This window comes from Dama dama, chromosome 20 (genome assembly GCF_033118175.1).
Source record: "Dama dama isolate Ldn47 chromosome 20, ASM3311817v1, whole genome shotgun sequence".
NCBI lineage: Eukaryota > Metazoa > Chordata > Mammalia > Artiodactyla > Cervidae > Dama > Dama dama.
In genome coordinates, this window is record NC_083700.1 from 36172883 (window position 1) to 36189603 (window position 16721).

Below are 16721 nucleotides of genomic sequence, written 5' to 3' on the forward strand. Positions count from 1 at the left end.
AAGTAGAGTGTGAGATTAAAAAAATAATACTGGAGGCTTTAAAAACTTTGATTTCAGTAGTGGGTTTATATTTTAGCAAATTTTTTGAGTCAGTCATTCCATTTCACTCATTTCAACTAACAAATTCTTAAGAGGTATAAAAATATATTAAGTTTAGTCACTCAGTCGTTGTCTGACTCTTTGTGAACCCATGGACTGCAGCATGCCAGGCCTTCCTGTCCATTGCCAACTCCCAGAGGTACTCAAACTCATGTCCATTGAGTTGGTGATGCCATCAAACCATCTCATCCTCTGTCATCCACTTCTCCTCCCGCCTTCAATCTTTCCCAGCGTCAGGGTCTTTTCAAATGAGTCAGTTCTTCGCATTAGGTGGCCAAAGTATTGGAGTTTCAGCTTCAGCATCAGTCCCTCCAATGAATATTCAGGACTGATTTCCTTTAGGATGGACTGGTTGGATCTCCTTGCAGTCCAGGGGGCTCTCAAGAGTCTTCTCCAATACCACAGGTCAAAAGCATCAATTCTTCGGTGCTTCAGCTTTCTTTATATAAAGTCCAACTCTCACATCCATACATGACTACTGGTAAAACCATAGATTTGACTAGATAGACCTCTGTTGGCAAAGTAATGTCTCTGCTTTTTAATAAGCTGTCTAGATTGGTCATAGTTTTTCTTCCAAGGAGCAAACATCTTTTAATTTCATGGCTGCAATAAACTTCTGCAGTGATGCTGGAGCCCCAAAAAAAAAGTCTGTCACCGTTTCCATTGTTTCCCCATTAATTTGCTATGAAGTGATGGGACCAGATGCCATGATCTTAGTTTTCTGAATGTTGAATTTTAAACCAACTTTTTCAGTCTCCTTTTTCACTTTAATCAAGAGGCTCTTTAGTTCTTCTTCGCTTTCTGCCGTAAGGGTGGTGTCATCTGCATATCTGAGGTTATTGATATTTTTCCCGGCAATCTTGATTCCAGCTAGTGCTTCATCCAGCCCAGCGTTTCTCATGACGTACTCTGCATATAAGTTAAAGAAGCAGGGTGACAGTATACAGCCTTGCTGTACTCCTTTTCCTATTTGGAACCAGTCTGTTGTTTGTTCCATGTCCAGTTCTAACTGTTGCTTCTTGACCTGCATACAGATTTCTCAGGATGCAGGTCAGGCAGTCTGGTATTCCCATCTCTTTCAGAATTTTCCACAGTTTATTGTGATCCACACAGTCAAAGGCTTTGGCATAGTCAATAAAGCAAGTAGATGTTTTTCTGGAACTTTCTTGCTTTTTCGATGATCCAACAGATGTTGGCAATTTGATCTCTGGTTCCTCTGCCTTTTCTAAATCCAGCTTGAACATCTGGAAGTTCATGGTTCATACACTGTTGAAGCCTGGCTTGGAGAATTTTGAGCATCATTTTGCTAGTGTGTGAGATCACTGCAACTGTGCGGTAGCTTGAGCATTCTTTGGGATTGCCTTTCTTTGGGATTGGAATGAAAAGTGACCTTTTCCAGTCGTCTGGTCACTGCTGAGTTTACAAATTTTTTGGCATATTGATTGAAATACTGTCACAGCATCATCTTTTAGGATTTGAAATAGCTCAATTGGAATTCCATCACCTCCACTAGTTCTGTTTGTAGTGATGCTTCCTAAGGCCCACTTGACTTCACATTCCAGGATATCTGGCTCTAGGTGAGTGATCACACCATTGTGATTATCTGGGTTGTGAATATCCTTTTTGTATAGTTCTTCTGTGTATTCTTGCCACCTCTTTGGTCCATACAATTTCTGTCCTTTATTGTGCCCATCTTTGCATGAAAATTTCCCTTGGTATCTCTAATTTTCTTGAGGAGATCTCTAGTCTTTCCCATTCTATTGTTTTCCTCTATTTCTTCCTCACTGAGGAAGGCTTTCTTATCTCCTATATAAAAATATATTAGGAAAGATATTATACATATATATTTATGACAATAATGAAAAGACCCACAAAGCACAGAGAGATAGAACAATTTTGCTTGAGACTATTACTAACAGCCTAGAAGTAAAGCTCTTCAAGAGGGTGATGAATTTTGCTGGAAATTAGAGAAAGCACATGGCAGTTGGTGAGAACCGAATGAACCAAAGTCATGATGGTGGGGAAGGCACTTAATGGATCTGATGAATGGGACTTGTTCTTGATTCCTGGTCCATAGGCCTGCTTGGAGAGACTGGTACAAGATTAAGTGCTAAGTGGAAGAAGATGCTGAAGGACCACTAGAGAAAATAATTTTTATGTGTAGAATAGGTCTATGTATTTATTCTTATTTAGATCTGCAAGTTTTGTTTGTTTGTTTTGGTTTTTATTTGATGATACTTCCTCTTTTTAAAAAAGGGGGATCATTAAGGAAAAGAGCAAAATGTGTATTGTATAATAGCAACTTTGCTTATGGCTTTTGCATCTTTTAATGTTTGTATTATGACTTCCTTTGATAAAACTAACAAAGTTAAATGAAAAAATATATTTCATTAGGAATGTTCTAAAAGAGCAAACAATGGGAAATTTACTCTTCGAGATTTGCTTGTGGTTCCTATGCAGCGTGTTTTGAAGTACCACCTTCTCCTTCAGGTATGTAACTTACAATTATTTGTTCATTCATTAATTCAAGCAAATATTAATGAAACATCAACTATGCTCAGAAACTTGATATTTGGAGCCCCTTCCCCTTACATTTTTCAATTATGAGGATGGCTAAATGGGGAATAATAGAACAGCTGGAAAATTTTTCCTCCTTTTATGTGAAGGTAATTCTGTATTTTTCATAAAGGTAGGTTTTATGTCTTACAAACAGAAGTGGCTCCAAAAATTTTTAAAAATTTAAAGACATGCAAAACAAATACAAATATCTCTTCGACAACCAAGTCTTCTGTCAGCAGTAATCATTGATTAGAATCTCGATGTTGTGATACACTTGAGTTTTGGCAGGTTAATTGTGTTAGAACTTGTGCATTATAACCATAAATGAAAGAGAATTGTGTCACATTCTGTGTTGCTTTTTGCTATACTAAATTATAATAAGACTACATTTATTTTGAAGTGATTCTTGTTATAACCCCAAAGCTTATGGTTTCCACGGTTAGTCTTCTAATGAGGGTGGAGAGTCTTATAAATTTAATTTGATAGCTTTACCAGGAGACTCATTAGTTCTGCTCCAAAGAAATGTCTTACTGTATTAGTCTGTCAGCTCTGCTGATGCTTGTGAAATGTCATTTTAAAAAGATCTACTACCTGTATGTGAATATAATTCTGAATTTGCTGTGCTTTATACATCTTGTATATTAAATTTCTTGAACTGTAGCTGCAAAATTATTAGTCATTTCTATTTTTGTTCTACTGAGAAATCAAAAAAATTCCAATCCTGATTATTCCTTAAAAATGCATTAAAACATTTATGAGACCTAAACTCAAAGAAACTTAATCAAATTGCATTTTATGAAAAAATAATAAGGAAGACTTAGGCAGTCAGTTTCTGAGATATGAAGCTAAAAACATATCACAGAAGAAGATGATAATTTATTTTTTAACTTTGGGATAGTCAAATATTGATTGAAGAATTTAAAAGGTGCAGTTTTAAAGAAATACCTATTTTGGTCACTTAAAAGATTTTAGACTTATAAAAGTATAAAATATGACCATAACTTTCAGAAAATCAGTGAACTTTTTTTCCGCTAATTTCTCTTGGGTTGTTTGATATTTTAAATTTCAAAAGTATATTTAGTTCCATGATGGTTTTTTTTAAGTAGGGAAAGTTTTATCTGGGATACCACACTTAGATAAAAATTCTAGAAATGTTTTTCCATCTGAAAATAATGTAGAGTAGAGTTAATTTATCTACTGTTTAGAAATATGTGGAATACATGAGGTGTGAATTGAACATTTTCTACTTACTACTGTATTTTAGTGGGTAAATAATTTTTGAAATGCCTTATGATTTGCAATCCCAGATTTATAAAATTAAAATAATGTATAGTGGGATTTGAAACTTTGAGAATACTTTACTTTTATTATTTAATAGAGGAAAAGTAAAAATAGAAATGAATACAACTCTAACAAGTTTATTATACTTTATTATACTTAACAGATTTGATGTTTGTAGGTTCTGTTTACTAGAAACACTAATGGTTTTGACTTCAGCAGACTTCTGAATGGCTTCCATGTCCCACATTATAGTGTGAGACTCTCAACAATATAAAACTGCCCTCCTCACACTGACAAATCTCACTGTTTAGATAGGGAAAATGAAAAGTAATTTGCCAAATACAATACAATGTGATAAGTATGCCAAAGGCACAAAGGTGGTACAAATAAAGATCTAGTTAATTATGGCTTGAATAGAGGCCTCTGTCATAGAAAGCTTCACAGAGGAGCTATTCTGGAGTTGAGCTTTGAAGGAAGAATAATGGTTTGACAGGTGAATTAGAGAGAAAGGGCTTTCAAGGAGAGAAAACACCATGCCTAATAGGATCAGATATTAGAACGTGTTTTGAGAATTGCAATTAATTTAGTGGAAATAGGACACAGCTGGTTTGAATGGAAGTGAAGAGAGAAGTTGAGGGAGGTTTGTAGAATTCAGATCATGAGGCATCTATAAAGAATGGATGACAGCCTGAAGCTTTTGTGGGTTTCCCAGAAGTTCAAATAACAGGATCTAACTTACATTTAGAGATTTAACTCTGATGTCAGTTAAGTGAATAGATTAGCGAGGAAATAATGGAATAGTCAGTGGTGAATAGAGTAGTGAGGAAAGACTGCAAGGTGGAAGATGAAACAGAAGCCTATTTGAAAAAGAGCAGTGAGTTGAACCGAGGTGGTGGCAGTGGGAGTGGTTGCAGGAGAAGGATAAAGTTAGCATCTACAGAACATAGAGAGAGGGGGAAGAGTCAGGGGCACCTGTTAGGTTTTGGCTTAAGTGATAAAGGTTCCATCCTTCAGTAAAACAAACAGGAACAGGAGTAGGAATGTGGGTGAAGGTTCATTACATTTGGACATGCTGAACTTGAGGGTCTAGTGAGATACCAGGTAGAACTATTTAATAGGACATTTGAGTCTGGGACTCAGGCGTGAATTCTGGGTTGAGCACATTCATTTGAGAGTGAACTGTCCCACTAGGTAGTCGGTGATGCTATGGCAATGGTTGTGATAGAATTCATAGAGTATGTAAAGTAAGAATAACAGAAGACTGAGGTGAAAATCTAGGGAATAATAACTGATTTCTAAGGTGCAGACAAAGAAAGAAGAAAGTTGAAAGACTGATGAATAGGCTGACATTTAAGATGAACTAACAAGTAACAGTAATGGCAGCAAACAGAAGAGCGTAATGCCCCTGAGACATAATGGCCTACATCCATGTAGGAGAGATGTAGCCATCAGAATTAAAAGTAGTAATGAAGGCAAGTTTGACGATGAATGAAAAGCATCTGTCAGTTGTCAAGAGGGGATCTTTCCTACCATCTGGCAAGAGTGTCAGTGCGATAGTGGGGGGATAGAATTCAAGTTCAACTTTGAAAGGAAAACTTTCTGACCGTCGTCTTGTGTTCTTCTGATGTCTAGTTGATCTTCTTAGAGTTTGAAATTTATGATGAAAACAGAGCCTGGTTATGTCAGATTTATCACTTTATGGTGCAAATAGTGATAAAATGGTTTATTTGTAAAATGTTTTCTTTAGTTTTTGTTTTAATTGTTGAAAGTAGTACTAAACCATATCTTCCAAATAGGAGCTCGTCAAACATACCACTGATCCTATGGAGAAGGCAAATCTGAAACTGGCTCTTGATGCAATGAAGGTAAGACAAATGCACCATTAACTTGTTTGTGTTTCTCATTCTTACTGGAAAGCAGTGACTACAAACTGCTAATGCATATGTATGATATGCTAATAGATATTATAATATCTATAAGTATTTATGTAGTTTTATTGTTAGTGGGGAGAGCTGGGTATTTTTAACTGAAATTGATATCCTTGCATGGATTTAATTATTGGACAAAAACTAAAACCAAGAGGTATATTAAAATAACTTTTGTTATTTATGAAAGCATGTCCCCTTCCATAACCACTAGGAATGATTAAATAGAAAGGTTTTATTTCGCATTCTTTTTATGGCTGCTGGTAGAAAATTGTTGGCGCTAATGACTTTAGAACACGGGTGTGACTTGTTTTCCTCAAGTGAGGATGTCTGCCAGGTTTATCTTCGTGGATGCTGTACATCAGTAAAGTGGATCAATCTGGGTTTCTATGTCTGGTAAATCTGAAAATTAAGAACTGTCGATACAAGTAGATAAGGACAGGCATTTTGAACATATTGGGCAATGCATAAAACCCCAGTTTCCATGCTATGCTGGACTTAGACTTTGAAAGAAATAATATTTGCCCCAACTTAAAACATACCCAAGTATTTGTTCTGGAGACAAAATGCCAATATGACTCTACTCAGAGCAATGCGTAATGCTTACCCGTGTCCCTGTGCGAATCTGTGTTAGCTCTGCTCTATAGCTGACTGGAATACCATGCCAGGAAGCAGCACACAATTACTTATTATTATTAAAAAAATGATACCAAGTTTCCAGTTTTTTAAGGAAATCTCTTATAGAGATATTCTATGAAAAAGCGGCCTTTCATTTAGAACAAAGTTAGGAACTGCTTTTTGTCTGAGTTCTGTTCCTGCTGTTGCAGATGAATATAAGAGGGTAGGGGAGAAAAAGAAAAAGAACCCAGAAAACAGGAAAAATCTGGAGCACCTGTAATAAAAATAGCTGGTTACAGTATGGAAAGATTAGCTAATGTTTCCTCAAATATGAGAAAAGATGTTTCAAAATTGGCAAAGGCGCATGGAAAAGCAAGGCCAGTGTTGTGCTCTTTCTTCATTTTCTCACTCCCTGGTTTTCTCTCTTCTTTCCTTCCCCTTTATTAACTCTTTGAAATTGACCTGGCGCCCCAACTGAATGCTCCCCAGAACTAAGACACTTAATTGGTTACAGACAACAGCCCTGCTGGATTCATTGTCTCACTTTTAGTTACTTTCCTGTCCTTGTCTAATCCTTCACGAGATTGTCCTCATTCTAACCCAAGTATAGGTGTGATTCCCTCAAGGTCAGCATTTGGAATTTGCATGCTCCCGACCTGGTTTCCTTTTTGTTGTTCCGCATGGCGGGGTATTTTGTTTGTTTAGTGTATGAGCTTCACTCTTCTCAAGGGTGTGGTAAAGGACAAGGCTTCAGTCTTCCCAGCTGTACTCCAGACAGTTTTAAATTGCTTTTGAGATGCAGCTTTGATTGACTGGGCTTTCATTTCATTGTCGTTGAAAAGTTATGGCGGTAACTTTTATCACTAATGAAATTAATGATGTGTTTCTTTTCAAACAGTGCTCATCTCTTGTCTGATCTTATCGTGCCTTCTTTTTCTCCCCTTCTCTTTATTCTTTAGGACTTGGCACAATATGTGAATGAAGTGAAAAGAGATAATGAGACCCTTCGTGAAATTAAACAGTTTCAGCTCTCTATAGAAAATTTGGTATGTAATTATCATTCCATCCAGCTTCTCTAACCCACAGCTTGGGGGACATTCTCGGAGTTGTTTTGGAAGAAAAAATAGTTTACCTTCAAGTTTCTGTTGTTCTAGGATTTTTCTGACTTCTGTTTGACAGGGTCCACAGGGATGAATGTTCGGTGGCATCTGTGACACGTTGCTGTCCAGGGACCTTCTGCCATTGCTTGTCCCCGATCACATTGTGATGCCTCTGCCCCTCGTAGTCCCAACTCTAAACCCTGGATCCATTTTTTTCTCTTCTATCCTCACCCCCATACATACTCGTGGTAGAGCCCTGTTAACATATTCATTTTATGTCTATTTACTGGGTGACTGCTGTGTGCCAGCTGTTTGGAAGCTGGGGCTATAACTATGAGCAACATGATCTCAGGGGTGAGGAGACAGTAAAAAAGTTTAAAACTGCTCCATGGAGATGGATGCTGTGAACAGAGGCTAGTGAGGGGAGTCCTAGTTTACATAAGATGCTCAGGAAAAGTCCTTCTGAGGCACGTGTCCTTTGAGCATGAAGGATGAGAAGAAGCCAGTGGCATGAAGGTCTGTAGAGAGAGGATTCCAGGCAGGAGCCATGGCAAGTGAAATGCCCAGAAATGGGCAAGAGCCAGGAGATTTTCCTAGTGGTCCAGTGCTTAAGACTCTGTGCTTTCAATACAGCGGGTACAGGTTCAGTCCTTCAGGACAGGGGGTGGGGAACGAAGACCCCACATGCTGTGTGGCATAGCCAAAGGTAAAAATTTAAAAGAAGAAGCTGCTGCTGCAAGACAAGAGAGGCTGGAAATTGAGAGTGAAAGGAAGAAGGATGGGCCCTGAAGCGAGGGAGGAGGACAGGAGAACTGCACCTGCAACCTTGGAGGACAGGGCCCTGAGGGATTGCAGCAGGAAGCCAGTGAAAGGTTCTTACCAGCGGGTTTTACAGTCTGATTTATGTGTCAGGAAAACTCTTTCATCAGGCAGACCAGTCAGCATGCTGTTGAGGGGGTTTCAAGAGAGAGATGATGGAAGCCTGGTTTAGGCTGTGAGTAGAGAAAACAGATAAATGAATGGATTCAAGATACTTTTCTTGGTAGGGCAGTTTTATTGCTTCTTTTTCTGAAACAGCTTTGGTCTATGTCTTTCTTTCCACACATACAGCCCTTCCCCCTTTTCAGGACTCCATCTGCCACCTTTCCAATCACGGTAGCCTCTAATTACCTCTTCACATAGCTGTGTCTCCAAAATGTGGATTTCTCCATTCGCTTTCTTTCCCAAACTTGTCAGAATTTTGTTACCTTCGGGATTCAGGCAACATTCCTTAACATGGATATTTAAGGTCCTCAGTGATTTGGCCTTAATCTGTATTCCTGAACGTATCCAGCTAATAACTGCGCACATACTGTACATTGCAGCTGTCCTGCTGCATTGTAAGGGCTCTGATTTGCCCCACCTTGTTTTTCGTTTTCATTTCTTGTGTGTGTGTGTGTGTGTGTGTGTGTGGTAACACGGCATGTGGGGTCTCACTAATAGTTCCCGACCAGGGACTGAATCTGTGCCACGAGTATTGGAAGGGTGGAGTCTTAACCTCTGAGCTGCCTGAGAAGTCCCTGCCATACATTTTTATAGTTATGCCTTTATTATAATGTTGTCAAAGCCCAGAATATCTTTTTTCATAATTTCCTATCAAATTTCTTTGATGTCCAATTAAAAAAAAAAAAGATTCTCTCCCTAATCTGCCATTTCCCCTTTTCTTTGTAATTCCATAGCACATTGCCCAGATAGCTGTTTTCATTAGGGTAAAATATATTAAATTTGCCCTTTTAAATTGTACACTAGTTCTTCATCCTGCCTTCCTCCCAGCCCTGGGCAACCACCATTCTACTTTCTGTTTTTATGAATTATTGAATATCAATACTTACCACACTTTTGTTTGCAAATATTTTCTCCGATTCTGTGGGTTGCCTTTTTACTCCGTTAATAGTGTTATTTACACAAAATTTTAAATTTTGATGAAGTCCACCTTTTCTCTTGTTGCCTGTGCTTCTGGTGTCCTAAGAAGTCATTACTAAATCCAATGTCATAAACCTTTTCCCCTATGTTTTTTCTTTAAGTCTTGTATTTTTAGCTCTTTGATTCATTTTGAGTTAGTTTTTGAAAACATTAAAAGGGCCCAACTTCATTCTTCTGCCTGTGCATATCCAGTTTCCCCAGTACTGTTCATTGAAAAGGCTCTCCTATCTCCCACCAAATGGTATTGGCACTTTTGTCAAAAATCATTTGACCTTTATATGAGGCCTTATTTCTGGACATTCGGTTGTATTACATTGGTTTAGATGTCTGTGTTTATGCCAGTTCCACACTGTTTGGATTACCATAGTTTTGTAATAAGTTTTGAAATCAGGAAGTATGAGACCCTAACTTTGACCTTTTTTATGATTGCTTTACCTATTAAGGATCCTTTGTGATTTCATATGAATTTTAAGATGGAATTTTCTGTTTCTGAAAAAAAAAAAAAAAAAAAACTGGAATTTTCATAGGAAACATTTATCTAAACTCTTTTGTAGTACAGTTAATTACATATCTTTTTTATTAGAATGTAATCTCATAGATGTTACTGATATTTTCAGTCAGTTCTTTTATCCTTTAGCACCTTGTAGTTTAGGTGCTCATAAATACTTAAAACTTCTTATTGTCTGTCTTTGGGGAAATGGCTTATTATTTTTAATCATTAAGTCAGGACTTTTCAGTTTTGAGATCTTATCCTCAAGGAAGCCATCCTTGACTCCCTAGACCAAATTAGGTCCTCCAGCTATGCGTGCTTCTTCTGCTCTTCCTTCATGCAATCACACGTTTGTGATTATATACTTTGGTGAATATTTGTCACCCCGTTTCATGAGGGCAGGGTCTATATCATTCTGTCCTGTACTTATTACAGTGGCTAGCACACAGTGGATGCTCAGTAAGTATCAGTTGTAACTTTCTTGTGATTTTCATTATTCTAATTAATTCTCTCTTTTGGTAGCTAACTTCTCCATTAGGGTTGTAAGTAAAATTAATTAATGTCTTCAGTATGCCTACTGGGATGAACATGGACAGGTTGTTTTTGAAAGTGTATCATACAGACTTGAGCTTTTTAGAGTAAATGTGCTAAAAAGGTAAAATGATAAAATTTGCTCTAAAGAAGTTGTGCCTAGAAAATATCCTCACTTATATTTATCTGTCTTTATGTGATTATGAAAAACTGAGACATGTACATTTTCTATTTTAGAACCAACCCGTTTTGCTTTTTGGACGACCTCAGGGAGATGGTGAAATTCGAATAACCACTCTAGACAAACATACAAAACAAGAAAGGTGAGAAGTATCAGTACTTACTTTCACAACAAGTTATTAGTATCAGGAGATTGAGAAAATCTTAAGGACGTTTCCTTTAGGATAAAGGAGTGAAATAAAGGAACAAAAATAAGGGAAGAGACCAATTTGTGGCTTTTTAATTTCTATGGACATGTTAGGTATTCCCTTCTTTGTTCTGGTATCTGTTGATTTCCCTAAGTTTGAGTTCTTCAGAAGGAAAAGAAAAATCTAGAATGTCAGCTACAGTAGAAAAAAAAGTACACATTAAAATGAGGGTAGCAATAAAGCAATAATAGCGTAAAAACACAATTGTTTAATTTTACTTTTTGGTATGCATTATAAAAGAACTAAAAGTAATACAACATGTCTTAAGAATGAAGTCCAAATAAGGGCCATTTAGTGAGATTTTCTTGAGGGAAGTATGTAGGTGTATTCCTTAAAGATTAGTCAGCTTGCCTGGTGTCCCTAATTATGTATATATATGTGGTGGTTAAACGGATGTATTTGGTTGAAATGGCCATTTTCTGGAACTTTAGGAGAATAGAAAGTTAACCAGTAGGGGGCAGCATCACTCTTGCATCCACCTTGACACCCAGGCTCAAAAGGTAGGTCCCAGGAGAGACACATCCTTTTAGCCTCTCCCAGAAAATAGGCTTTGAAAGTGATGCAAGTAATAAGGCTGTATGAATGTCTCATTATCGCAATGTCTATGTGTTAATCACTGACTCAGAGTTTTCAAAAAGATACAAGTGTTAGTATTGGATGATAGGATTGATAAGATTTGTTTTCTCCCTCAATTGCATTGCTTTTAATAAGATAGAAGAGAAATATCAATGTGTAAATTTAACCATGATTTCCGTACCTCACATGGGTCATGCACCACTCAGTTTGCATTTCAAGTTGTCCCTTAAAACATGGGAGCACAGGTTCCACAAGTAGACCCAAGAGTGAGCTCTGCTTTGCAGCCACTAGCAGTGTGACCCTGAGAACGTTATCCAACTGCTCTGAGCCTCGGCTTCCTCCTCAGCAAAATGACACTGTTGATAATACCTACCTCAGGAGATGGTCCTGGGGGTTTAAATTAAGTGAGTCATCTTTGTGGAAGGGATGAATGCTTCTCAAGGCAGTCTAGCCCACTCCAAGTAACAAGGGTAGACATTAATTGCTATTGTTGTCATTAATATTTTCCCATAAGTGTTTATCTTTTAAACTGGAAGAAAAAAGTACTGGTTCATGAACAGTGCTTTATGACTTCATCGTTCCTGGCAGCAGCCCTGCAGTGTGCATATTATTCTTGCTATAATTTGGCCTGTTTTTTAACTGTGGAAACTGAGGTACAGCAAGGTTATTCATTTAGTAAAGGGCAGTGCCAGGACATGCGGTTCATTCTTTCAGTCTGCAACATTGTCTTTCTCTTTAACTCATGGGATAAATTAAATTTTACCTGGGAAGAGTTAACACATGTTCTTCCAAGCTATTTAAATAATGAATCTCTCTTGCTCTCTCTCTTTTAGGCATATCTTCTTATTTGATTTGGCAGTAATTGTATGTAAAAGGAAAGGTGATAACTATGAAATGAAGGAAATAATAGATCTTCAGCAGTACAAAATAGCCAACAATCCTACAACTGATAAAGAAAATAAAAAGGTAAATTCTTGGAAATGAACAACTGTAATTTACTTGTAACTTTGACTATTCAAGGAACATATGCTAATACAGTAATGTGAAAGTGAAAGTCACTTGGTCATATCTGACTCTTTGCGACCCCATGGGCTATACAATCTATGGAATTCTCCAGGCCAGAATACTGGAGTGGGTAGCCTTTCCCTTCTGCAGGGGATCTTCCCAATCCAGGGATCGAACCCAGGTCATCCGCATTGCGGGTGGATTCTTTACCAGCTGAGTCACAAGGGAAGCCCAAGAATACTGGAGTGGGTAGCCTGTCCCTTCTCCAGGGGATCTTCCTGACCCAGGAATCGAACTGGGGTCTCCTGCGTTACAGGTGGAGTCTTTACTAACTGAGCTACAGGAATGTGAGAGGCAGCTCATTGATCCAGGTCTGTTAGTTTCTTTCTAGAGATTAATTAGAGACAAGCCTCTGTGAGAAATAATTAGACAGTGCCACAGGTGGTATGATCCTCTCTAATGCCTTGATGAATATGGCAGCAAAATGCACTTGGCATAGCAGTTGTTATAGATAGGAAGCTGACTACAATAATCTTGATTTTCACAGTTTGATGATAATGTTATGAGAGGTTTTGTGGATGATCATGGTGGTGTTTTAGTGATTTGAAAACACAGTGTTATTAATGAATGATACCTATTAACCTGAGGAATATTAATTTTAACAGTGGTCTTATGGCTTCTACCTCATCCATATCCAAGGACAAAATGGGTTAGAATTTTATTGCAAAACAAAAGATTTAAAGAAAAAATGGCTGGAACAGTTTGAAATGGCTTTGTGAGTATTTCTACTTTTAAAAGTGCTTTTTTTCTACTGCATAAGTCTCTTATGAACAATGAGCTACCAGTAAATGTACTGTTATGTTCGTAGAATGTGTACAGAGGTTGTGAAAATGCTGAGCATGAGTGTGATGCTACTGGGCTGTCAGCTTGGTAACTTTGGTCTCCTAGGAGAGATGTCCTGGTGAATTTCTTCAAAGAAAAGAAAGAGGGCGCTCCAGCCTTCTGTTTGACTTTCTTCTCATGGGTGTATTTTAATTCTTTAGCTTTCAGCAGCTTCTGAAAATTTTAATTATTCTACTGATAAACTTTTAATGTAATTGCCATGTTTTGTATATGGCTTTAAGTAGAAATACCCCCAGATACACACACACACACACACACACACACACACACACACACACACACACACATTCATACATGCAAAAATCTCATTTTAAACAGATTAGTTTGTTTTTAACTCATTTCTTTTTTGAATTCTGGGTAAATTGCTTGACATATTCAATGAATGCTTTCAGGGCCTAATTTCTCTCAGTGCTTTTTCCTTTTATTAAAGTGGAGACTCAACAAAGAGGTAGGAAATAAATCAGACCTGTTTCAAAGGGAATGGTATACAGAGATGTAATTATACAAGAATATGTCATTATAGGAGGTTTTTTTTTTTTCAGTTTTGAGGTTCATGGATTAAAAGGTGTATAATGACCCTTGTTATGGAAACATATAGGTCACCCTGAAACTGAAACTGGTAGCAGAAGGTGAAATTAAGGAAAAGCACTTTTGTGATTTGCTTCGTTTGTATTCTAACATAATTTGCCTTTTGCTGACAAATTCTATTGGATTTTTTGTTTGCTTTTTCCTTTGCTTTGTTTTTGGAAATGCTTATATTGATATAAAATGGAGATAAGATTAGAATATTTTATTGCAGTTCTTAAGTGAGAAAAATAGAAATTTTCCTTGGATTATTTTCTCTAAAATTCTGAAAGATAAGATTGTGCAGCTAAAATAATTTTAATCTTATAGGCAATTCTGGGTTCAGCAAAATCCCTTGTGAGGAACTGGTCTGGGTTCAGCAATAACCCTTGTCAGGAACTGGCTGCATAGTCTTAGCCAATTTATTTAACCTCTCAGAGCCTCAGTTTCCTCCTTGGTAAAATAAGAATAATGATATTTTGAATTCCAGATACTATGTGTCAAGTAGTATGGTGGCCAGATAGTACAACAGCAGGATATGGTGTGAATAGCAAGCATTATCTGTTGTTATCACTGTTATTTAATATTGCTTTGTACTTTGGATCCTAGTACCCCTAGGGACTTACAAAATCAGAATACATCTTTCAGTATACTGTTATAGTTTTTCAAAATGTATTGTTATTGATTATAGTAATTAAAAGAGCTTAGTATTTGCATGCATCCATAAAATGACTATTGTATAGGGACCTCTCTCTTTCGGGGCACAAGTGATGTAGTTGGTGACCTCCGCCCATTCTCTGATGAGCTGTGGGCTACTTCATAAACCAAGTGTGCTGTTTTAGAAAGGTTTCAAGGGATGGGCAGTATCTGGACTTGAGCAGTTGGGACTGGGGTGACAAGATGTGGGGTTGCTAATTATGTGCAAAGGCAGAGTTGACCTTAATGCCCCTTTGCTCTTGTGGGAAGGATGCTATGCTGGTATCTTCTTATGGGTTCTGCTTGTTTAATCTTTGCATGAGTGAAGGAATTTCTGCAGAGGAGAAAAGTTAAATTTGTTATTCAGAGTCGGCAGGCTCCTTGGACTGTATTGATAAGTATATCACTTAATATTTTGCTCACTTGCCATAAATCAGACAGCTAAACTCTGGATACAAGAGACTCAACAAGACGGATGCTTATTTCTGTTTTTCATGGAAGGGAATCTGGGGTAGGTCGACAGGGGTGGGATACTGGCTCTCTGGGTATTGTCGGGAAGCCAGGCTCAGAACTTCCTGTTCTGCTTTTGTCCTCAATGTTCGCACCTTGTTGTCCACGATAGCTGGAGCTGCAGCTATAAAATCTGCATTCTATGCGGCAAAAGGTGATCCTCACTTTCGAGGATCCTGTGAAGAAATACCCTGAACTTCTCTTACATAATACTGACCAGAACTTAGTCGTGTGGCCATATCTGACAAGGGAGTCTAGAAAATGCAGTCTTCATTCTGGGCAGAAGTATGCTTGGCCGTGAATCAAGGTTCTCCTGCTATGAAAGTACGGAGAAGTGGGCACTTGTGGGCGACTCTCGGTCCCTGCCTTAGAGGTGTGTCCGTGCAGGAAGAGTAGGGGGAGGTTTAAATTGTTCTACCACAAGCAAGATGCTGCATCACACACAGGGACGCTCGGTGGAAGTCTTTATTGTGAGCCTCATCCAAGCACCTCAGCAATGTGATTAAACATCCATCGTGACTATTTGCATTTCAGAGTACCCCTGGCTGAGATGATACCTTTTCTTGAGAATTGCTCAAAGTTGAGGGCTTCCTTAAGCAGAGATTATGCCGCATATGGCATGTGAATTAAAATTAAGCAAAATAAAATTAGGATTTTATTCGAGCATCAGAATGTTCCATTATTTTATTTCCTCCCTTCTCTTTTGACACTTGTTATGCAGGAAAGCCCTGCTCCCAGCTTTGTAAGAAAGGTCTTGCTTGTCTTGTGCTCAGAAACATAGAATAATCTAGGTAAGTCTGGGCTTAAAATTTTGCTTATGGCTCAAATTTTTCTATTTTACCCATTATCTAAAGTTCTAGTACTCTTATTCTGTAAGCCATGGAGAATAAAAGAAAACTAAGAAGTCCTGCAGCCTTCCTGATAATACATGATAAACAGCAAGCCTTGTGTCTTGACGCAGACCATTTCTTCAAGTATCTTTGGCATTAACAGGGGTCCTGTAAGTCCCCATACAGCATTCTGGAGTGTTGTTTTAAAGAACTTGGGGGAGGGAGGCGTTGGTGGGAGGGTTGCAAGAAATCAAAGGAGGTGATATTTTAAGACTGATGAGATTCTTGCCAGTTCTATTTACAGAAGATGGCAGTTCTGCTGTTTATAGGATGATTGGATCATTTTTATTTAAAAAAATTGCAAATCACCTTTAGGGAGTTTAAAATACTGCTCTTAATTTAGAATATTAAAAAGGATCATAGAAAAGCGTGAACACCAATAAACAGTAAGTATCTGGTAAACGCAAATCATCTCCCCAGAGCTGACCTAAATCGCAGCATCTGTCTTTGCCTAGCACTCCCCCAAGCCCATTCAGAAGTCATATTTTCTGACCTTCTTTGGCCATAGCCACTTCCAACATTTAAAATATGCAGTGGACCACAGCAGAACTTGGCAAATCTCCAGAAGAAAGACTTCACGGAGA

General features: G+C 37.9%; 1 protein-coding gene across 2 annotated transcripts in view; it reads left to right on the forward strand.

Annotated features, from left to right (window-relative positions):
* VAV3 (vav guanine nucleotide exchange factor 3) overlaps window positions 1-16721 on the forward strand; it is a 414579-nt gene that overhangs the window by 209721 nt on the left and 188137 nt on the right. For both annotated transcript variants that reach the window (XM_061121261.1, XM_061121262.1), the window contains exons 10-15: window positions 2494-2589; window positions 5736-5804; window positions 7442-7528; window positions 10803-10888; window positions 12403-12535; window positions 13240-13349. In XM_061121261.1, coding sequence (XP_060977244.1) covers window positions 2494-2589; window positions 5736-5804; window positions 7442-7528; window positions 10803-10888; window positions 12403-12535; window positions 13240-13349 — 581 coding nt within the window. The remainder of the gene's footprint in view (window positions 1-2493; window positions 2590-5735; window positions 5805-7441; window positions 7529-10802; window positions 10889-12402; window positions 12536-13239; window positions 13350-16721) is intronic.